The sequence below is a fragment of the Hypanus sabinus genome, chromosome 18, assembly GCF_030144855.1.
Source record: "Hypanus sabinus isolate sHypSab1 chromosome 18, sHypSab1.hap1, whole genome shotgun sequence".
NCBI classification, from domain to species: Eukaryota; Metazoa; Chordata; class Chondrichthyes; order Myliobatiformes; family Dasyatidae; genus Hypanus; species Hypanus sabinus.
The window spans coordinates 11,080,222-11,104,464 of NC_082723.1; the positions used below are offsets into that span (position 1 = coordinate 11,080,222).

General features: G+C 42.4%; 1 protein-coding gene across 3 annotated transcripts in view; it reads right to left on the reverse strand.

The window, feature by feature from the left end:
- Positions 1-364: 364 nt before the first annotated feature.
- The window catches only part of col27a1b (collagen, type XXVII, alpha 1b), a 591,032-nt gene continuing 567,153 nt past the window's right edge, over positions 365-24,243 (reverse strand). For all 3 annotated transcript variants that reach the window (XM_059993655.1, XM_059993656.1, XM_059993657.1), the window contains 2 exons: positions 5,053-5,271; positions 365-2,413 (listed from right to left, as the gene is read on the reverse strand). In XM_059993655.1, the coding sequence (XP_059849638.1) occupies positions 2,267-2,413; positions 5,053-5,271 (366 nt within the window). In that variant the 3' untranslated portion in view covers positions 365-2,266. The remainder of the gene's footprint in view (positions 2,414-5,052; positions 5,272-24,243) is intronic.

Here is a 24,243-nt window from a genome sequence, read left to right on the forward strand (position 1 = left end):
GGCATTTACCAACATAGTACTCCATCTGCCAGACCCTTGCCCACTCACTTAGCCTATCCATATCTCTCTGCAGACTGTGTCCTCTGCACAATTTGCTCTTCCAACAAGAAAAAGCTGAAACAAAAAGCCTGTCAGAAGCATGACAAAAGCAAGTATGAACTGTTAAAAGAAGTCTTTTGGTCATTAAGCCGTGAAGTAAATCTGATGTGTAACCAAGGAGTGAGCAGTGGCTTTTATTTCCAGTGTTAGAAAACTTTGGCACATTCAAAAAAGTATTAGTTTATTTTGTAGAAATGTCACTTTTCTTGAAAAATGCACAAAACAGACAACTCAGGGTTTCATTGCTTCAGTTTGAAATATTTATTTCAATAAGGTTTCAGAAACTTTTAATTTCAAACAATGGAAGTCTGCTCCAATGAGACTAGCAAAGGCTGAGTAAGGTACTTCACAGCTAAATAGTGAACTGTTGTACAGTACGTTCAAACATTTGCAACTAAGGCAATAATGATACTGTTGTCTGCAGATGACCATCTTATGGCAACTCTGTTTCTATAGCAACAGACACACAGAAAAGCAAATGGAATAGAAAAAACAAAGTAAAAAAAAGGAAAGATTCAAATAAAATGAAACAAAGTTGAAATGTGTTCAGAATGGTACCAAAATGAATTTGAGGTATTCTGATGGCTTTTTTTTTCAACTGTATTATCAGATTTTTTAAAATAATGTATTAGAATTTTAGATTCTTCACATATTTCCTTCAAAGTAAAAAAAATCAGGAATTAAAAAGCGCTTAATGCATTTTCCTATACAGTACGTTTAAACTCTGCATAATACCTTATAGATTTCAAACAATGAAATATTCTCTTCGAAGCATCAAATTTACACATTAGACAAGCCACAAAAGAACTCCACATAACTCTCCAAGACCAGTTGGGTGCTGAAGCAATATGTTTACAACTACAAAAAGATAGATCTACTTTGAAACATAGACATCTGTGATAGGGAAAGGCAACTTTTTTTAACTATGATTTTAAAACATTTAAATAACATTAAATAGCAGACTGTAAAATATTGATCCACTGTATACAACATGGCATGTAGAAACATTTTACACAATTTGATAAGAAGGTGGAAAATCTACCATTTCAGAAAAGTCCTAGTTCCTTTGTAATAAAGCTTCCCTAAATATTAATTACAGCTTTCAAGGGCAACTTTGTACAAACAGAAGCAGTATTCAAAATAAAGAACTTAAGAGACAGAATAGCTTTCAAAAATAGATTAACTCTCATCAATTTCCCAACTTTACTCTTTAAAAAAAGTCATTCAGTGACTCAGGAATGGTAGGCTGCTGTCATACCTCTCCAAGACACAATTAAAATTACCCCTTAAAATATTAAAGGCACTTTAGACACAATTAAGTTAACAACTATTGTTGCACTTCTGTAGGGAGGAGTGAGACAAGGATGAGGGATCTCACCCCACTCAGAAAGTAGTAGAAATTCTACCCTGGGACAGCCTCTTTGCTCTATGGGAATAACATAGCACCATTGAGTCAGAGCTGACATGTGAATGGAAACAAGACATGAGAACGTGAGCACCAGTACCAGGTAATGGGAGGTAGAAAATCACCCCGGGAAGCTCATCCTATTAGCACCATTTCATAAATCTAGACAAGCAGGTGGTGCAGGTGCACCTCTTCCTTTTTCCCCCTCTGATTCCTTTTGCCTGCAACCAGTTAATTAAATCAGGCATCTTTTGGCTGCAAGCCAGTTCTAGATTGGGTCACACATTAAATTAAATGTCATGGATTTAGAAACTTTCAACAACTCGTTTCCCTTTCCCCACCACTATTGCACATTGGTGATGCTTATCAGACATGCAGTCACCAGCTATTCAATCCCTCTTGTGGCTATTGACATTATGCAATCAGTTTCAGAGCCACTAGAAACCGAATTGTTTAGTTTTAAAAAGAAAATGGATTTTCTGCAGCCCAGTTATAGACATTCTCACTTCTCTCAACACAATGGCAGAAAGATTCTTTGGCTACTGTTGGAGATTTTTAAATTCTAGTTGTTTTAGCTCAGAACTCTCGCTCAAATCAAGTCCGATAACATTTTCCTTAGTTATTTTGGAACTGCCTTCCATGGCCTTCTCTGATCAGCAATGTGACATCTTCACATCATACTAGCAATTCCTTCACTTTTATTAATATATAGTAAAGAATAACTATGTTGTGATGTGGGTTAAAGCTTGTTCAGTCAGAAGTTCAGAGAAAGCAGACAGGCCCGACCTCTAGGTGGTAATGAATTCCAGGCTTTGGTTGTGGTAAGTTATAGATGCCAATTATTGGCAGCTGATTGGGATCTTGTGTGTGAAAAAAGAAGTGAGTCTGATGCCATCGGCCATCCTGTATCTGAAAGGCAATGAAGAGAAATAAAATAGTCACTAGTTTTATCTATACTCGTGAGTAAAGCAGCTGAAATAAAGGGTTCCACTGAGTTATAAGTACTTTACTTTCTTCCCAGAAGATCCTCAATCACTCTGAGGTACAATGATGGCAACTGCGTTTTCACAGCATTCTGACAGGATCAAATTTAAACTTTCTTTCAGTGAAAAGGGCTTCACCAAACGGCATAGTCCATTGGGAGCCTTCCTTTTAACTGCTTGTGGTTCTCTAAACCTCTTACTCAACCTCAGCAAGAGCAAGGAGCTTGGTCAGGAGGAATGAACTGGAGGTATGTGAACCAGTCCTTAACGGGGTCAGCAACTTTAAATTCCATGGTGTTATCATTCCTGCACCCTGAACGCAAGTGCAATTACTACGAAAGCACAGCAGTGCCTTTACTTCCTTAGAAGTTTGCAAAGATTTGGCATGGCATCTAAAACTTTGTCAAACCTCTATAGATGTGTGGTGGGGAGTATACTGACCAGTTGTATTACACCCTGGTTTGGAAACACCAATGCCCCTGAATGGCAAATCCAACAAAAAGCAGTGGATATAGCCCAGCCCTTCATGGATAAATCACTCCCCAGCATTAAGCACTTCTACATGGAGCGTTGTTGTGGGAAAGCAGCATCCATCGTCAGGGACCCCACCACCTAGGACATGCTCTCTTCATGCTGCTGCCATCAGGAAGGAGGTGCAGGAGCCTCATGATTCACCCCACCAGGTTCAGAAACAATTATTACCCCACAACCATCAGGATCTTGAACCAGAGGGGAGAACTTCACTAAACTTCACTTGCCCCATCATTGAACTGTTCCATCAATCAATGGACTCATTTGCAAGGACTCTTCATCTCATGTTCTCAATATTTATTTCTTATTTTTTCTTACTTTTTATATTTTTACAATTTTTGTCTTTTACACTCTGGTGTTTGCCCTGATGGTGCAGTCTTTCATTGATTCTATAATGGCTATTGAATTTGATAAGGTCCCACATAGGAGATTGGTGGGTAAAATCAGAGCTCATGGCATTGGGGGGAAGATATTGACATGGACAGAAAACTGGTTGGCAAATAGAAAGCAAAGGGTAACGGTGAATGGGTGTTTCTCGGAATGGCAGGTGGTGACTAGTGGGGTGCCACAGGGCTCGGTATTGGGACCACAGCTGATTACGATTTACATCAATGATTTAGATGAAGGCATTGAGAATAGCATCAGCAAGTTTGCTGATGGTACTAAGCTGGGTGGCAGTGTGACATGTGATGTGGATGTTAGGAGAATTCAGGGTGACTTGAATAGGCTGGGTGAGTGGGCAGATACTTGGCAGATGATGGTTAATGTGAATAAGTGTGAGGTTATCCACTTTGGGAGTAAGTACAGGAAGGCAGATTATTATCTGAACGGTGTAGAGTTAGGTAAGGGAGAAATACAAAGAGATCTAGGAGTCCTTGTTCATCAGTCACTGAAGGTGAATGAGCAAGTGCAGCAGGCAGTGAAGAAGGCTAATGAAATGTTGGCTATTACAAAGGGAATTGAGTACAAGAGCAAGAAAATCCTCTTGCATTTGTACAGAGCCCTGGTGAGACCACACCTGGAGTATTGTGTACAGTTTTGGTCTCCAGGGTTAAGGAAGGACATCTTGGTTGTAGAGGAAGTGCAGCGTAGTTTCACGAGGTTAATTCCTAAGATGTCCGGACTGTCTCACGCAGAGAGGTTAGAGAGACTGGGCTTGTACAAGCTGGAATTAAGGAGATTGAGAGGGGATCTGATTGCAACATATAAGATTATTAAGGGATTGGACAAGATAGAGGAAGGAAATATGTTCCAGATGCTGGGAGAGTCCAGTACCAGAGGGCATTGTTTAAGAATAAGGGGTAGGTCATTAATAGGATAGAGTTAAGGAAAAACTTCTTCTCCCAGAGAGTTGTGGATCTATGGAATGCACTGCCTCAGAAGGCAGTGAAGGCCAATTCTCTGGATGCTTTCAAGAAGGAGCTAGATAGGTACCTTATGGATAGGGGAATCAAGGGATATGGGGACAAGGCAGGAACCGGGTATTGATAGTAGATGATCAGCCATGATCTCAGAATGACGGTGCAGGCTTGAAGGGCCGAATGGTCTACTTCTGCACCTATTGTCTATTGTCTATTGAATTTATTGAGTATGCCCGTAGGAACATTAATCTCAGGATTCTATATGGTGACATATATGTACTTTGATTTACTTTGAACCAATTCTCTTCCCAAATTGTCCTCCTTTGACATGATCTAATATCTCGCTAAATGTAGTTTGGTGTGAAATATTGTCTGATGTTGGTCCTGTGAAGGATCCAGGGGTGTGTGGTTTACCTGCAGATGTTGTTTATTGAGGCACAGACATGTGCACCATAGGTATGATTCCACACCATAAACTGTTTATCACCTGAATAAGATGGGAAGGGACAATATGGAAAGTCTTACCATGACACAGTGTGTGATGGCCTGCTCCCCTTTTAGTTCTCAATGTGACTGAGCTTGGCCGAGGAGCAACAAAATACATAAAAGCTTTGGTAGTGCAAGAACAAAGTCACAACATGGAAAATCAGTTTGATTTTAACATGATCTGTACCTGGCAATCATCCAGCAGCACTTTTGGAATAAAGTGTCCTCCTGCCTCCAACATCAGGCCATTCCAGGACTTGAACTTCACGGCTTCTTTGAAAGGTTTGTTTGACTTCCCGTCCGTCCACACTGGCACATTCAGGCAGTGAATGGTGATGTGCTGGACTGCCTCGGAGCTCAGCAAATGCAAAAAGTTCATCTGGACTCGCCCCACAGAAAACTCCAACTGGAACCACAGAAAAAGAGTGAAAATCCAGCTAATTAGTGAAGTGCAAAATGCATGAAGATCAGGGCTGGAAACTAAAGAGCTGGGTGCACGTGCCTCAGCTGGCTAAAACCTACAGATTGTATACCACTAACTATGGTCTCAGCAAAGATAAGACATTAGTGAGAAAAATAAGCAATATTATTTGCAGTCAGTAAGCAACCAAGGAAGACCTCAGTTTGTGACACTTGCTTGTACCACTGGACTTGGACTTCTGAGGTCAAGAGAGTGGAACTGCCCCAGTACAACTTCTTTTCCACTGTAAAAAAAACTCTCCCACACGGGTTCCATCATTGCGGACATGATGGACCACCACCAGTAACCATACAGTCAAACAGTTTCCTTTTTGGAGATCACCCTTTCTCTCAGCAGACATTCACAGATGGTTGCAAGCTTTATGAGTACAGAAACTCAATCTTTCAGTGTTATAGGCTTTTGCACTTAATGGGTTCCATTAAATCCTTATGATTTACTAGAAGAGAAGGTATGGTTTCTTGCAGCCTTCTTTCAGTACTGAAAAAAAAAAATCAGGTGAAGGTTATCTCCAGGTAAAGTGTAAAATGCAAGAAAATTAACCAGCAAGCAGGAATACAGGTCCTCAAAAGGCTGAATATACATGACATTGTTAAATGGACACATTTCTTTTCTGCAGAGTGTTACAATGCAGCTTCTTTCAATCACAGCTCTGGGAGGATAGACAGTTACATTCCAGGTTATACCTGTGCTAGGGCATATTTCGGAGTTATGGCATATAGCAACCACTAATTTCAACAGCAGCCAGTCATCAGATCTGAACATGGATTGTGGATTGAATTTAAAATGCAGCTCTGAACGATGGTCTTCCTGGAGCTGCAGACTGGGATTGATTGCAAACCAGGAAGCATCCATTTGCCTGAGATGTCTGCGTGAATGCAGCTGGAGAGAGGCAATGCTGATTAACATTCAGTCTAGGGTGTCCAGAGTGTTGGTGTGAGGATTTAGATGTTTGAAAATTATATGTAATTTAAATAAAGCATTGTCTACCCGAAGTATTGGAGTAAACAATGTCAATAGACAATAGGTGCAGGAGTAGGCCATTTGGCCCTTCGAGCCAGTACCACCATTTACTGTGATCATGGCTGACCATCCACAATCAGTACCCCATTCCTGCCTTCTCCCTATATCCCTTGACTCTGCTATCTTTAAGAGTCAATGTCACTGTAACCTTCGAAACTGTATTGACTTTACCATCAGTTTTAGGGATATAAAGATGTGATGTACTTTGAGCTTAAGAAACCTCTTCTTCCCAAAGTGTTTTGAATATGATGCCAGCTGCTTGTTTTGCTATATCCAGTAGCTTCAGTGTCTCTCTGGTTCACAGTCACAACACCTGAATAGTATCATTTCCCATAAATCTACAATTTTTGACAGACTTTGACCTGAAGCATTAATCCTGTTATATTTTCACAACAGTCGCCTGACCTGCTGAGCATTTCCAGCATTTTCTGTTTTTGTTACCTGGGGAACATTAAAAAAAATTCTCTGGATTGTGTATTTTAAAGTCATGTGGAATCTCTTCACATGAGAGTAACTAGTGACATCAATAACAATGTCAATAATGACATCAATAGACTTTATAACTTGGTAGGTTTCTGCCATATGGAACACAATTCTGTCAAAAAAAAATACTAAACCCATTTTAGTGAAACTTCATTCCATCGAGAAATATCTAACTGTGATCCAGTCAGAGCCATTCAATAGATGCTGCCCGACCTGCTGAGTTCATCCAGCTTTTGTACGTGTTGATTTGACCACAGCATCCGCAGTGTACTTTCTGTTTAGAGCAATTCTTTATTGTCCTGCAATAGTCTTTGCTTTCATCTCCCTTTCAGGCAGTAAATTCCAGATCAAAAATAGCCAGGGTGTCACCTTAAATCCATGTTATCTATTTCTTAGTCCTTCTTGTAACAAAATTAATTCTCTTCGTTCCTTCTGCTTAACTTTGTGACCTTTAACATTTCAGTCAATCACTTCTCAATCTCTCCAGCTTTTCCAGGTAAATAGAATCTCTCATAACTCCCGGGATTCTAATAAATCATTTTCTTGAAGTATTGGGCACAGTAGTCTAGTTGCAGCGGAACCAGTGTTTTATGGAGGCAATGCACACAAAATGCTGGAGGAACTCAGCAGTCCAGGCTAAAAACTAAAAAGTTTCAGGCCAAGACCCTTCGTGTCCTGTGTGTGTTGCTTGGATTTCCAGCATCACAGATTTTCTCTTGTTTGTGTTTTTATAGAGACTCTGTGTAGGGTAATGTAAGGGGTGGAAACCCCTAATTCATAAACACGAATATTGACCTGGGGTTCACTTTAAGAGGACAGTCTGATGTGATGATGTAATTATGTGAATTTTTTTTATTGCACTTTAAGTTGTGTTTGGCAATCAAGTGAGTTGTTACTGTTTCCCTTCAACTTACAACCCCTTTGCATTTGATTTACAAAAATTACCCTTTGCAGTGAATGTCTCTTTCAGGATGCTGAATGTTCCTTTAAGGATGAATGTACATAAATGCCTGAATCTTTCTGCTCCTGCATATTATTTGAAATTGTATCATCGTCCTTATACAGACATATTTTTTGAGCTTTAATGAGGCTATAATGCTTTGTATTACTCATCATTAAGTCCATCTGCTGTGTGCCTGGCTGAAGCTTGGCACAACTCTTCTCACTGTTTAATTTGCAAATGTCTAAACTGTATCCTAGTCAGTAGTGTATATTAAGCCAAGTGGTGGTCCCAGGGGATACTGACAATTGATCTGACATTATGTAACACTTAATGAAGCAGCTTTAGAAGGTCCATACACACAGTTTGATCTTTAACCACATTAGGGTGACAGTCATAATAATAGACAGTATTCTTGTCTCTGGGTTAGAAGGTCATGGACTTAAGCCAAAATCCAAAGACTTGAGCTCAGAATCAGTGCAGAATTCCCAGAGCAGCAATATCTTCTTTCCATTCAATGAAACATCAGGATTTGGAATGTCCTTAGATGGCTGGAGGAAGAAAATTCAGTTGTAGCATTCAGTAGGGAATTGGTTTAACAGATAATGAGCAGTAGAATAGAAGATTATGGGCAAAGGAAAGGGTTTGAGATTTAGAACATACATAGGAACCCTGGCTGGAAGGCTTTTTTTTGTGACTATAAATTTGTAAAATTTCATGTCTATGCAGTACACAGGACACTTCAGATTCTGACCTGCTGCACTTTTCAGTTTTTGTGTTCCTTGTGGTGCATTGGGCAGCAACCTTTCCGCTTCTTCAGCATTTGGCTGTTCTTTTTTACGAGGCTGAGTTGCTGGCTCGATGCCTAACATGCTAGATTTGAACCCGGGACCATTTGTCTCAAAGTCTAGTGCTGATGCCACTACACCACCAGCGGGCACAATCTTTTTCTTTACTAGATTTAAAATCAGATCAAAGGAGGTCTAAGATAATATTCAAATCTGATTCAAGAAAAAGCATGCACTCTCCTTGGCAATATTTATGGTTAATTGGAGGAAAAAGTGCTTTTCAACGACTGGAGTTTATTACTATGCGAGGCATGGATGTATTGTAATAAGGCAGAAACTTTGTTTGAGAAATGTATATGGTGGGTGGTTTAAATATAAATATATTTTAAATATACATTGAAGATGATTTTTTTTTACACTTTATTGCGACACCTGCTTCCAACTAATGCCCGGGTATATATTTATTGAAATACAGCCTTTCTTCCCTCTTCTTGCATTGTTTCATTTGGATCTTGGGAAGGTAGTGCTAAAGATTATCCCAGCAGATGAATCATTAGTTCAGTGATTCTGGTGGGGCAGCAGAATTGATCCAGAAAACACAGACCCAAAGAAGGAACTTCAGGCTGTCAGGCATCCAAGTTCTTAAGGGTCCTCTAATGTTTCAGCCCTTTTTGTACTCGATTTATTCTTATACTGTACTTCTTCTCCTTGCTGGTAAGGTCTCAGTGACCTGACACAACGTATACCTCAGGTATTGTTTTGGTCCAGGTATCGATTTATCAGAAAGTAAATGTCACACAAAAGCTCTTTTAGAACATTACTTCAACTGAAGTGATAGCTTCAAATAGTTCTGTATTTTCTCGGTAAGACAGACAGAGAGGAAGCACCATTTATGCAGCAGTTCCATTATCTTATAATTTTATAAAGAAGCATAAACCTGAGGAGTCAAGAGCAGTAGAAACCATGAGATTGTGACCAAATAGAGCCAAAGAACACTACAGCACAGTACAAGGCCTGCAGCCCTCCATGTTGTGCTGACCCATATAATCCTTAAAAAAGTACTAAACCCACACTACCCCATAACCCTCCATTTTACTTTCATCCATGTGCCTGTCCAAGAGGCTCTTAAATACCCCTAATGTTTTAGCCTCCACTACCATCCCTGGCAAGTCATTCCAGGCACTCACAACCCTCTGTATAAAAAAAACTTACTCCTGATGTCTCCCCTAAACTTCCCTCCCTTAATTTTGCACATATGCCCTCTGGTGTTTGTTATTCATGCCCTGGGAGACAGGTACTGACTATCCACCCTATCTATGCCACTCATAATCTTGTAGACCTCTATCAAGTCCCCTCTCATTCTTCTATGCTCCTAAGAGAAAAGTCCCAGCTCTGCTAACTTTGTTTCATATGACTTGTTCTCCAAATCAGGCAACATCCTGGTAAATCTCCTCTGCACCCTCTCCATAGCTTCCACATCCTTCCTATAATGAGGTGACCAGAATTGAACACAATACTCTAAGTGCAGTCTCACCAGAGATTTGTAGAGTTGCAACATGACCTCTCTACTCTTGAACTCAATCCCCCTGTTAATGAAGCCTAGCATCCCATAGGCCTTCTTCACTACCCTATCAACCTGTGCAGCGACCTTGAGGGATGTATGGATTTGAACCCCAAGGTCCCTTTGTTCATCCACACTCTTAAGTAACTGACCATTAATCCTGTACTCAGTCTTCTGGTTTGTCCTTTCAAAATGCATCACCTCACACTTGTCCAGATTGAACTCCATCTGCCATTTTTCTGCCCAACTCTGCAGTCTGTCTATATCCTCTTGTAACCTTCGACAACCTACAGCTCCATCCACAACTCCTCCAATCTTCATGTCATCCGCAAACTTACACACCCATCCTTCTGCCTCTACATCCAGGTCATATATAAAAATCACAAATAGCAGGGGTCCCAGGACAGATCCCTATGGCACTCCACTAGTTACCGACCTCCAGGCAGAATACTTTCCTTCCGCAACTACCCTCTGCTTTCTTCCTTTAAGCCAGATTTTTATCCAAACAGCCAAGGTTCCACTTATCCCATGCCTCATGACTTTCTGGATGAGTCTCTTATGAGGGACCTTGTCAAATGCCAAGAGGCAGCAAATGGAATATGCAAAGGCTTCTACAACTATGCAAAAAAGCAACAGTAACAGAAATGAATACACCGCATGAGTTAGCAAGAAAGTGGGTTGTGTTATACCCAAAATGTGGAAAGTTATCTAAACTTACAAAAAGCAAGCATGAAGGCTAACAGTACATTGGATAACAAATTTAATAAGTTTTCCTGTTCTTTGTTCAGGGCTTTCATGTGGTCAGACTTGGCATATGGTATGCCACTTTAATCTCCCTATATGAGGAAAGATATACTGTCTCAGGGGAGGTAAAATGAATTCACTAGATTGACTTCTCCTATTTCTTATATTCGGTGTGTTGTGTAACTCTGGGTGTGTTTAAAGCATTGGTGTCAACGTTTGATCAGTAATTATCCAAGGGCCAAAGCATCAGAACCCTGATGAATGTAATAGATGGTAATTTATCATTGAATCATCGACTGATACACAACATACGGAGGCCATTTGACTTGTCATCTCCCATTGGCCCTTTGAGAATGCTGCCCAGTTTAGTTAGAACATTACAGCACAGAAAAAGGCCTTTTGGCCCTTCTTGGCTGTGCCAAAACATTTTCTCCCTACTCCCACTGACCTGCACCTGGGCCATATCCCTCCAAACCCCTCTCATCCATATACCTGTCCAAGTTTTTCTTATGTTACGCCCGTGGCCCCCTCCTTTTTGAGAATCGCAAGATCACTATTAAGTCAGGTCATGAGACCCAGGAAATGAGAGAAAGACATGCAGAATCCACAGACAGTTTGGAATGTGTCCTGACCTCTGAAAGGCGGAACCACTGATAACGGCTATTGTCTCTTGGAGACAGAATTGTGTATTGAATACTGTATGATTCATCGAAGCCCCAGGCAATGAACCGAGGGGGGGCTGGTGGAGGGATTGCATCATCCCAACCTGATTGACATCTGAGACCCTGTGAGTCAGGATAAAAGAGGGTCTGTGGAACAGCCCCTCAGATGCACCAGAAGAAATGCTGGAACTCCTGTAACAGCGTAATAGCGAAAGTCGGTGGAAAAGCCCACGTGTCCTTTTCCATTTGCCTCGGAATCGGTGGGCCTTTAGCTAACCACAAAGGGGAAATCAGCCCCCAAAAACTCTCGAAGGATTGACATCATAAAAGGAATGGGCAAGTTGAACCTCTGTCTTTCTCTCCAACCAAAAAGCTGCAGCTTGAATGAACTTGATTGACTTTTATATTTCCATCGGACAATACATTATCCCCTAGACAATGATAGAGCTATTTCTTATTGATTATTATTATACCCGTGCTTTTAGATTTAGTATTGACGGCGTATATTATCTGTATATTTGCATTGATATTATTTTTGTGTATTTTTATCAATAAATACTGTTAAAAATAGTACCATCAGACTTCAACGGACCTCTCTATCTTTGCTGGTAAGTGACCCAGTTACGGGGTACGTAACACTTAAATGTCAAAAGTGAGCCCGCATTCACCACTTCATCTGGCAGCTCATTCCACACTCCCACCACTCTCTGCATGAAGAAGCCCCACTTAATGTTCCCTTTAAACTTTTCCCCCTTCACCCTTAACACATGACCTCTTTTTTTTTCTATAGTCTCAGTGGAAAAAGCCTGCTTGCATTCACTCTATCTATATGCATCATAATTTTATACACCTCTATCAAATCACACCTCATTCTCCTATGCTCCAGGGAATGAAGTGCTAACCTATTCAATCATTCTCTGTAACTCAGTTTCTCAAGTCCCGGCAACATCCTTGTAAACCTTCTCTGCGCTCTTTCAACCCTGTCAATATCCTTCCCATAACTGGGTGACCAAAATTGCACACAATACTCCAAATTTGGTCTCACCAATGTCTTATACAACCTCACCATTACATTTCAACTCTTATACTCAATACTTTGATTTATAAAGGCCAATGTACTAAAAGCTCTCTTTACGACCCTATCTACTTGTGACGCCACTTTCTGTACTCCCAGATCCCTCTGTTCTACTGCAGTCCTCAGTGTCCTACCATTTACCTTGTACTTTCTACCTCGGTTTGACCTTCCGAAGTGCAATACCTCACACTTGTCCACATTAAACTCCATCTGCCATTTTTCAGCCCATTCCTCCAACTGGTCCAAATCCTTCTGCAAGCTTTGAAAACCTTCCTCACTGTCCACTACACCTCCAATCTCTGTATCATCAGCAAATTTGCTGATCCAATTTGCCACATTATCATCCAGATCATTGATATAGATGACAAATAACAATGGTCCCAGCACTGATCCCTGTGGCACACCACTAGTCACAGGCCTCCACTCAGAGTAGCAATCCTCCACTACCACTCTCTGGCTTCTACTATCTCTCCATGTATACCTAGCAACTGAATCTTCCTAATTAACCTCCCATGTGGGACCTTGTCAAAGGCCTTACTGAAGTCCACGTATACAACATCCACTGCCTTCCCTTCATCCATTTTCCTGGTAACTTCCTCGAAAAACTCTAACAGATTGGTTAAACATGACCTACCACGCACAAAGCCATGCTGACTTTTTCTAATAAGTCCCTGTCTATCCAAATACTTGTAGATCCTATCTCTTGGTATTCCTTCCAATAATTTACCTACTACCGATGTCAAACTTACTGGCCTATAATTTCCCGGCTTACTTTTTGAGCCTTTTTTAAACAACAGAACTACATGAGCTATCCTCCAATCCTCTGGCACCTGACTCGTGGATATCAACATTTTAAATATTTCTGCCAGGGCCCCTGCAATTTCAACTAATCTCCTTTAAGGTCCGAGGGAATACCCTGTCAGGTCCTGGGGATTTAACTACTCTGATTTGCCTCAAGACAGCGAGCACCTCCTCCTCTTTAATCTGTATAAGTTCCACGACCTCCCTACTTGTTTGTCTTGTTTCCATAGACTCCATTCCAGTTTCCTTAGTAAATACAGATGCAAAAATCCCATTTAATATCTCTCTCATTTCTTTTGGTTCCATACTTAACCGAGCACTCTGATCTTCAAGAGGATCAATTTTAACCCTTACTATCCTTTTGCTCTTAACATACCTGTAGAAGCTCTTAGGATTATCCTTCACCCTGACTGCCAAAGAAACTTCATGTCTTCTTTTAGCCCTCCTGATTTCTTTCTTAAGTATTTTCTTACTCTTTTTATAATCCTCAAGCATCTTATTTCCTCCCTGTTGCCTATACATGTTATACATCTCTCTCTTCTTCTTTATCAGAGTTCCAATATCCCTTGAGAACCAAAGTTCCTTATTCTTATTCATTTTGCCTTTAACCCTGACAGGAACATACAAACTCTGCATTCTCAAAATTTCTCCTTCGAAGTCCTCCCACTTACCAATCACATCCTTGCCAGAGAGCAACTTGTCCCAATCTATGCTTTTTAATTCCTTTCTCATTTCTTCAAATTTGGCCTCTTTCCAGTTTAGAACTTCAACCTGAGGACCAGATCTATCTTTATCCATGATCAAGTTGAAACTTGATCATAACATAATGATGTTATGATCACTGGAACCAAAGTGTTCCCCTACACACACTTCTGTCACCTGCCCTAACTCATTTCTTAATAGGAGATCTAATATTGCATCCTCCCTAGTTGGTACATCTATATATTGATTTAGAAAACTTTCCTGAACACATTTTACAAATTCTAACCCATCTAGACCTTTAACAGTATGGGAGTCCCAATCAATGTGTGGAAAATTAAAATCCCCTACAATCACAACTTTCTGTCTCCTGCAGTTGTCTGTTATCTCTCTGCAGATTTGCTCCTCCAATTCTCGCTGACTATTGGGTGGTCTATAATACAACCCTATTAATGTGGTCATACCTTTCCTGTTTCTCAGCTCCACCCATATGGCCTCAGCAGACAAGCTCTCTAATTTGTCCTGCTGAAGCACTGCTGTAATATTTTCCCTGACTAGCAAAGTCACCCCCCACCACCCTTCATCCCTCTGCCTCAATCATGTCTGAAACTTCGGAACCCTGGAACATTAAGCTGCCAGTCCTGCCTCTCCTGTAGCCAAGTTTCAGTAATGGCTATGATGTCATAATTCCATGTGTCAATCCAGGCCCTCAGCTCGTCTGCCTTTCCCACAATACTCCTCGCATTGAAATATACACACCTCAGAAGATTATTACTACCACACACAATTTTACTATTTGTGACTTTGCATGAACTACTAACATCATTTATTTTTACCCGTTCCACTATCTACTCTGGCACTCTGGTTCCCATCCCCCTGCATATCTAGTTTAAACCCTCCCCAATAACACTAGCAAGCCTCCCTGCAAGTATATTGGTCCCCTTGTAGTTCAGGTGTAACCCGTCTCTCTTGTACAGATCCCACCTGCCCCAGGAGAGGTCCCAATGATCTAGAAATCTGAAACCCTGCCCCCTACACCAGTTTCTCAGCCACTTGTTCATCTGCCAGAGCATCGAACTCTTACCCTCACTGGTACGTGGCACAGGCAGCAATCCGGAGGTTACTACCCTCGATGTCCTGTTTTTCAACTTCCTACCAAGCTCTCTGTACTCGCTCTTCAGGACCTCCTGACTCTTTCTACCTATGTCATTGGTACCAGTATACCAATACTGTATACCATGACATCTGGCTGATCACCCTCCCATCTCAGAATGCTGTGCACATGATCAGAGTCATCCCTGACCCTGGCACCCAGGAGGCAACAAACCATCCGGGAGTCTCTGTCACGACCACAGAATCTCCTGTCTGTACCCCTGACTATGGAGTACCCTATCACTACAGTTGTCCTCTTCTTCCTCCCTCCCTTCTGCAGTGCAGAACCAGACTCAGAGCCAGATATCCGGCTGCCGCAGCTTGTCCCAGGTAAGTAATCCCCCCCAACAGTATCCAAATCGATATACCTGTTTTGGAGGGGAATGGCCACGGGGAACCCTGCACTACCTGCCCTTTCCCCTTCCCTCACCTGACAGTAACCCAATTACCTGTGCACTGTTCCTTAGATGTATCTACCTCCCGGAAGCTACTATCTATAAACTGCTCAGACTCCAGAATGATCAGGAGGTCATCCAGCTCCTGCTCTAGTTCCCTAACGCAGTCTATTAGGAGCTGAAGCTGGATACACTTCTTGCAGGTATCGTTGTCAGGGATACTGGAGGACTCCCTGACTTCCCACATCATTCTAACAGCCTGCCTGGCATATTCTCTAGTCTGAACAAAAAAAAGAAAATAGAAAGTTACCGGAACGTATCCTCGCCTCTGCCTGTTTCTCGCTGAAGCCTGGCTGAGCCAAAGCTGTCCTTCTCCGACTCAGTCTACTCCAACGATGGCCGCTGTATGTGGCAGTCTTTCTTTTAAACATTGGCGCGCTACGTCACGTGCCTGCGCAGTCTAGCCTCTTTTCCCCCAGCTGTTAAAGAAAAACGATCTTCTCTCCGCGATGGCTTCAGTCTTCCACTCTCAGCCTCTTGCTTTGATTGAAAAGACTGTTGAATTCCACACCTCATATTTTCTACCACAATCTTGAAAAATGGTTTTAATCAAATATACATCTTGCCTTCTCCTAGCTAAAATAACAACTAAAATATTTACTGTACAGAATTAAATAGGTATTGGATGGGGTCAGAATTAAGATGAAAGTTATGTCATTTATTTGTGGAAGTTAGTGATAACGTAGAGACCGGGGTATAGTAACAGACAATGGTCTATACATTACTTTATCCCTAGTCTTAACCTACATTGTATCCATTCCTCTCTGCAACTTAAAACTAACTTGAGTTCTCACTTCCCCCAGTTTGGACAAAACATTAACCCTGTTTCCCTATCCACAGATGCTGCCAGCCTCTGTTATGATTTCAGATTTCCACCATCGGTTGTTAAAGCTGTAAAACTTTGATCTAAAACCATTAAAGTAGTTTTGTTGCAAAATTATGCTGAACTGTTTGTCTTTAGGACCAAGGTTACAATGACAGTCACAGCATTTGGTGTTTAACTATATGTAGCTAATATATAGGAGGAGTGCTGCCTTTTAACTTGAACTTTGTGACAGGTGGTGGCCACGTTCCATCTTGTGGCTCTCCTGTACTTTAATGAGATAACCTCTAGCTCACATTGTAAGCCACAAAAATATACTCATTTCATTGTTGAAAGTTTCAGCTCACTCAGCCTGGGTTTCTGGTTTCTCTTTCTCTCCTGGCCAAGTTGCAACTTTGTCATACGAGAAAACAGAATTTCTGCTACCACATCCGTTAATTATATGATGCACTTCAGTCAGGCTCTCCCTCATCCAAACAGTCCACGCGGTATTGTGCTGCGTCTGAGCCTCTTTCTATCATTCCACATCCAAATCAATTAACAATCAACTATTACAATTTCCCTATTTGCTTAACTTTATATTTACACCATCTCACAGATGTAGAGAAAGCTTGAATAATCTTTTATAACCTTTGGGTAAAAGAGTAATTGCAATAGCCATCATATGTAGAATAATTTGAAAAGGCACTGCAGTACCAGCATACACCAGATGGTGGTGCTGTGTTAATAATTTAGCTGTCAGCATGGTCACCTTCTGGTACTAACTGGACGGCAACTCTGCAACAACCTTACTCCTTCAGATTTTTAAAAGTGAGAAATACAATAACTCTTGGACATCAAATTGAAATTTTTATGATACCTTTAAATTATCTGGACCTCACTTCCTAAAAATAATTCTAACTGCACTGTGTAAAAAAATTAAATTGCAGCTGCTGAAATCCAAATTTTAAAAGCGTTCAAGCTGACAATATGGACTATGACTCTTTCAATGTTCAAGTATGTAAATATTACCATTATATTACCTTGAGATTCATTTTCTTGCAGCGATTTACAGCAAAATAAGAAATACAATATAATTCATGAAAGACGATACATGTAACAAGATGGACAAATAACCAATGTGCAGTAGCAGACAACTTGTGGAATTAAATGAGAAAATAAACAATCCTGAGGACATGAGTTGTAAAAAGTCCTTATAAATGAGTCTGTAGGTTGTAGAATCAGTTCAGATTTGTGGTGAGTCTCGTTATCCATGCCAGTTTGAGCCTGATGGTTGTAGGGTAATAACTGCTCATGTAGCTGGTGGTGTGGGATCCTAAAGCTTCTCTATCTCTTACCCAATGGAAGTATTGAAAAGAGATGGTGAGGTCCTTCATGATGGATGCTTTTCCTTGCATCACTGCTCCATGTAAGTGTGCTCAATGGTGGGGAGGGCTTTGCCTGTTGTGAAGTGAGTTGTATCCACCAGTTTCTGCAGCCTTTTCCCCAGGTGCTGCCTGGAGTGATGATTATTTCCAACACTTACTCTTTTATTTCAATTATATGTTATTTAAAAAAAATATTTAGAGATACAGTGCAGAACAGGCCCTTTGAGCTCATTGAGCTGCACCACCCACTGTTTTAATACTGACCTAATCACAGGACAATCTACAATGACCAGTTAGATCTTAATACATGGGAGCAGTATTAGGAGATGTGGGACATCGAGTCTGCTCCACCAATCAATCATAGCTGATATTCTCCCCTCTATCCTCCCCTTCTCAGCCCCACTCTCCTTTGATGCCGTGTCCAGTCAAGAACCTATCAAGCTCTGCCTTAACTACATCCAATGGGCTGGCCTCCACAACAGCTTGTGGCAATAAATTCCACAGATTCATCACCCTCTGGCTAAAGAAATTTCTCCGCATCTCTGTTTTAAATGGATGCCCCTCTAGCCAGAGGCTGTGCCCCCTTGTTCTAGACTCTCCCAACACCTTTCCACATCTACTCAGTCTAGGCTTTGCAACATTTGAAAGGTTTCAATGATATTTCCACTCATCCTAAATTACAGCGAGTACAGACCCAGAGCTATCAAACATTTCTTGTATTATATTCCTTACATTCCCGGAATCAACCTTCAGAACTTCCTCTGAACCCTCTCCAATGTCAGCACATCTTTTCTTAGATGAGGAGCCCAAAACTATTCCAAATATTCAAGGTGAGGCCTCACCACTGCCTTATAAAGCCTCAGCATCACATCCCTGTTCGAGTATTCTAGACCTCTTAAAATGAATGCTAACATTGCATTTGCCTTCCTCATCACTGACTCAAACTGCAAGTTAACCTTTAGGATGTTTTGCACAAGGATTCCCAAGTCCCTCTGCATCTCAGATTTTTGGGTTTCTTCCCGGTTTTTTACCAAAGTGCATGACCACGCATTTTCCAACATTATATTTAATTTGCCATTTTCTTGCCCATTTTCCTATTCTGTCTAAGTTCTTCTGCAGCCTCAACACTTCCTCAACACTACCTGCCCCTCTACCAATCTTTGTATTATCTGCAAACCTGGCAACAAAGCCACCTATTCCATCATCTAAATCATTGATATACAGCATAAAAAGAATCGGTCCCAACAGCAACACCTATGGAACACCACTAGTCGCTGGCAGCCAGCCAGAAAAGGATCCTTTTATTCCAACTCATGGCCTCCTACCAATCAACCAATGCTTTAACCATGCCAGTAATTTTTCCTGTAAAACCACAGACTCTTAACTTGGTAAGTAGCCTCATGTGTGGCACCTTGTCAAAGGTCTTCTGAAAGTCCAAATATACAACATCCACTACATCCTCTTTATCCATCCTACATGTAATCTCCTCAAAGAATTCCAACAGGTTTATCAGGCTAGATTTTCCCGTAAGGAAATCATGCTGACTTTGTCCTATCTTGTCATGTGTCACCAAGTACTACATAACTCCATTCTTAACAATTGACTTCAACATCTTCCCAACCATTGAGGTTAGGCTAACTGGTCTATAATTTCCTTTCTGCTGCCTTCTTCCTTTCTTAAAGAATGAGGTGACATTGGTAATTTTCCAGTCCTCTGGCACCATGCCAGAGTCTGATGATTTTTGAAAGATCATTACTAATGCCTCCACAATCTCTAACACTAACTCTTTCAGAACCCTAAGGTGCAGTTCAGCTGGTCTGGGTGACTTGTGTACCCTTAGGTCTTTCAGCACCTACTCCCTTGTAATAGTAACTGGATTCACTTCTCTTCCCTCACATCCTTCTACATCTGGCACACTGCTAGTGTCTTATTTGTCTCCGTTATTATTTCTCTGGCCTCATTTTCAAGCAGTCCTATATCCATTCCCATCTCTTTTTTTTGCATACTTGAAAAAGCTTTTACTATCCACTTTGATATTGGTTGCTTATATTTCAATATTATGATTTAATTTAATTTTTATGAATACAGGGTTTGTGATTGTAACTGTATTTTTAATACAATGTATTTGGTACTATTTTATTTTTTTCTTTTGACTTATAATATATCTTTTTGTACTCTGTATTCCTTTATGCAGAAACTAAGAAAAATATTGAAAAAGAGATATTGTTTGTTAGCTTGCTTTCATATTTCATCTTTTCCCTCCTAATGATTCTTTTAGTTGCTCTCTGTAGAGTTTTAAAAGCTCCCCCAATCCCCTGTCTTCCCACTAATTTTTGCTTTGTTGTATGCCCTCTATTTCGCTTTTACATTAGCTTTGACTTCCCTTGTTAGCCTTTTGAGTATTCCTTCAGTTTTGGAATACATCTATCCTGCCTCTTTCTCAATTTTACCAGAAATTCACACCATTGATGCTCTGCTGATATCCCTGCCAGCATCTCCTTTCAATTTACTTTGGCCAACTCCTTTCTCATACCACCTCTCTCATCCCATCTCTTCTGGGGAAGGTGGGACCTGTACAGATTGGATGGGTTGCACCTGAACTCGAGGGGGAGCAATATCCTTGCAGGTAGGTTTGCTAGCATGGTTCGGGAGGGTTTAAACTAATTTGCAAGGGAGATGGGACCTGGAGCAATAGAGCAGTGAAAGAAGTGCATGGAGTAAAACCAGATCTAACATATAGAGGGGCTTTGAGGAAAGAGAAGCAGAATAAAGGGTGTAAAGGTAGTAAGGTAGAAGGGCTAAAGTGTGTGTACTTCAATACAAGAAGCATCAGGAACAAAGGTGATGAACTGAGAGCTTGGATACATACATGGAATTATGGTGTAGTGGCCATTACGGAGACTTGGCTGGCACCAGGGCAGGAATGGATTCTCAATATTCCTGGACTTCAGTGCTTTAAAAGGGATAGAGAGGGGGGAAAGGGAGGAGCTGTGGCATTACTGGTCAGGGATACTATTACAGCTGCAGAAAGGGTGGGTAATGTAGCAGGATCCTCTTTTGAGTCAGTATGGGTGGAAGTCAGGAACAGGAAGGGAGCAGTTACTCTACTGGGGGTATTCTAATAAGCCCCCTGGTAGCAGCAGAGATACCGAGGAGCAGATTGGGAGGCAGATTTTGAAAAGGTGCAAAAATAACAGGGTTGTTATCATGGGTGACTTTAACTTCCTGTGGTGAACTACATATACCTGTCTGGACACGCCCCCTGCTGACTGCTCCTGTGGCTCCTCCCACAGACCCCGGTATAAAGGCGATTGAGGCCTGAGGCGGCCCTCAGTCTCCAGGATGTAGTATGGTGGTCACTCACTGCTTGTTCTTTCTTCCAGGCAATAAAATCCGATATCTTGACTTCACGTCTCAGAGAGAGTTATGGTGCATCAATTTTATTAATTGGAAGTTTAAAACATGGAAAGCGTTTTACGCCCGTAAAGATTGGATTTGGACCCCCAAGCCCCTGAAGCAGCTCTTGCCTTTGAACTCTGGCTTGCATGCTTCCAATCGTACTTGGAGGAGGTTAGTGTAGAGAGTGACGCCTCCGATTTCGCTCTGGCTGCTACCCTCAATCAGGAAGGCAGGCCAGTAGCATTCTTTTCTCGTACCCTTCAAGGCTCTGAAATTCGGCACTCTGCGGTGGAGAAAGAAGCCCAGGCCATAGTGGAAGCTATTAGGCACTGGAGGCACTATCTCGCCGGCAAAAGGTTCACCTTGCTGACTGACCAGCGCTCGGTTGTGTTCATGTTCAGCAACCAACAGTGGGGCAAAATCAAAAATGATAAAATTTTGCGGTGGAGAATAGAACTCTCCACCTACAACTATGATATCCTGTACCGGCCTGGAAGGCTCAATGAGCCCCCTGATGCCCTATCCCGGGGAGCGTGTGCCAACGCGCATCTCGACCAGCTATACACCCTCCATGCAGATCTTTGCCATCTGGGGGTCACCCGATTTTACCATTTCGTGAAAGCCCGGAACCTGCCGTACTCCCTCGAGGACATCAAGACGACGCCCAGTGACTGCCAAGACTACGCTGAGTGCAAACCACACTTCTACCATCCTGAAAAGGCGCAACTTATCAAGGCCACCCGCCCCTTTAAGTGACTGAGTGTTGACCTTAAGGGCCCCCTTCCCTCCACCAACCGCAATGTCTACTTTCTCAATATTATCGACGAGTACTTGCGGTTCCCCTTTGCCATCCCCTGCCCCGACACCACTACCACGTCCATCATAAAAGCCCTGCACCAGCTCTTCACTCTGTTTGGATATCCCTGCTATATCCACAGTGATAGAAGGTCCTCCTTTATGAGTGACAAGCTGCGCCAGTATCTGCTAGCTAGAGGCATTGCTACTAGTCGGACCACGAGCTATAATCCCCAGGGAAATGGACAGGTGGAGAGGGAGAATGCCACAGTGTGGACGGCCACACTTTTAGCCCTTAAGTCAAAAGGGTTGCCGGTCTCTCGATGGCAGGAGGTCCTCCCTGAGGCATTCCACTCCATCCGCTCCCTGTTATGTACATCCACCAATGCCACCCCTCATGAGCGTCAATTCTCTTTTCCCAGGAAGTCTGTCACTGGGACCACCCTACCAGTTTGGCTGACGTCCCCAGGCCCAGTGCTGCTCCGGAAACATGTGAGGAGCAATAAATACTCCCCGCTGGTCGAGAGGGTTCACCTTCTACATGCGAACCCCCAGTATGCCTACGTGGTCTTACCTGATGGGCAGGAGGACATGGTCTCCGTCCGCGACCTGGCACCCGCAGGAGCAGCAGACCACTACCCCGAACACTCCACGGTAACTATGGACCCTGTACCCGAGGTGACACCGCGCACACCGAGCCCTATACAGACTCCTCACGACACTCCTATACTGGGCGTCTCGTACGCATATACCAGGCGCCTCGCACACGCATGAGGGATCACCGACGCCTAGTGGACTGACACCTCCAGTTAGGCCGGAACCAACACAACCACCGTCTACGGTGCAATCACCACCGGCACCTGTGCAATCACCACCACCGGCACCTGTGCAATCACCACCACCGGCACCTGTGCAATCACCACCGGCACCTGTGCAATCACCACCACCGGCACCTGTGCAATCACCACCACCGGCACCTGTGCAATCACCACCGGCACCTGTGCAATCACCACCACCGGCACCTGTGCAATCACCACCGGCACCTGTGCAATCACCACCACCGGCATCTGTGCAATCACCGCTGGTGCTACGTAGATCGCAGTGACAGATTCGACCACCTGATAGACTTAACCTGTAAATATACTTGTAAGAAACTTCGCCCCATGGGGACTCTCATGGGGGGGGGGGGTGAATGTGGTGAACTACATAAATCTGTCTGGACAAGCCCTCCCCGCTGACTGCTCCTGTGGCTCCTCCCACAGACCCCTGTATAAAGGCGATTGAGGCCTGAGGCGGTCCTCAGTCTCCAGAATGTAATATGGTGGTCAACTACTGCTTGTTCTTTCTTCCAGGCAATAAAAGCCGATATCTCGACTGCACATCTCAGAGAGAGTTATTGATGGTGCATCACTTCCCTAATATTGATTGGCACTTAATTAGTTCCAAGGGTTTAGATGGGGCCGAGTTTGTTAAGTGTGTCCGGGATGGATTCCTGTCACAGTATGCTGACAGGCCGACTAGGGGGAGTTCCATACTAAATCTAGTATTAGGTAACGAACTGGGTCAAGTCACAGATCTCTCAGTGGGTGAGCATCTGGGAGACAGTGATCACCGCTCCCTGGCCTTTAGCATTATCATGGAAAAGGATAGAATCAGAGAGGACAGGAAAATTTTTAATTGGGGAAGGGCAAATTATGAGGCTATAAGGCCAGAACTTGTGGGTGTGAATTTGGATGATGTTTTTGCAGGGAAATGTACTATGGACGTGTGTGATCGATGTTTAAGGAACTCTTGCAGGATGTTAGGGATAAATTTGTCCCAGTGAGTAAGATAAAGAATGGTAGGGTGAAGGAACCATGGGTGACAAGTGAAGTGGAAAAATTAGTCAGGTGGAAGAAGACAGCACACATGAGGTTTAGGAAGCAAGGATCAGATGGGTCTATTGAGGAATATAGGGTAGCAAGAAAGGAGCTTAAGAAGGGGCTGAGAAGAGCAAGAAGGGGTCATGAGAAGGCCTTGGCGAGTAGGGTAAAGGAAAACCCCAAGGCATTCTTCAATTATGTGAAGAACAAAAGGATGACAGGAGTGAAGGTATGACCGATTAGAGATAAAAGTGGGAAGATGTGCCTGGAG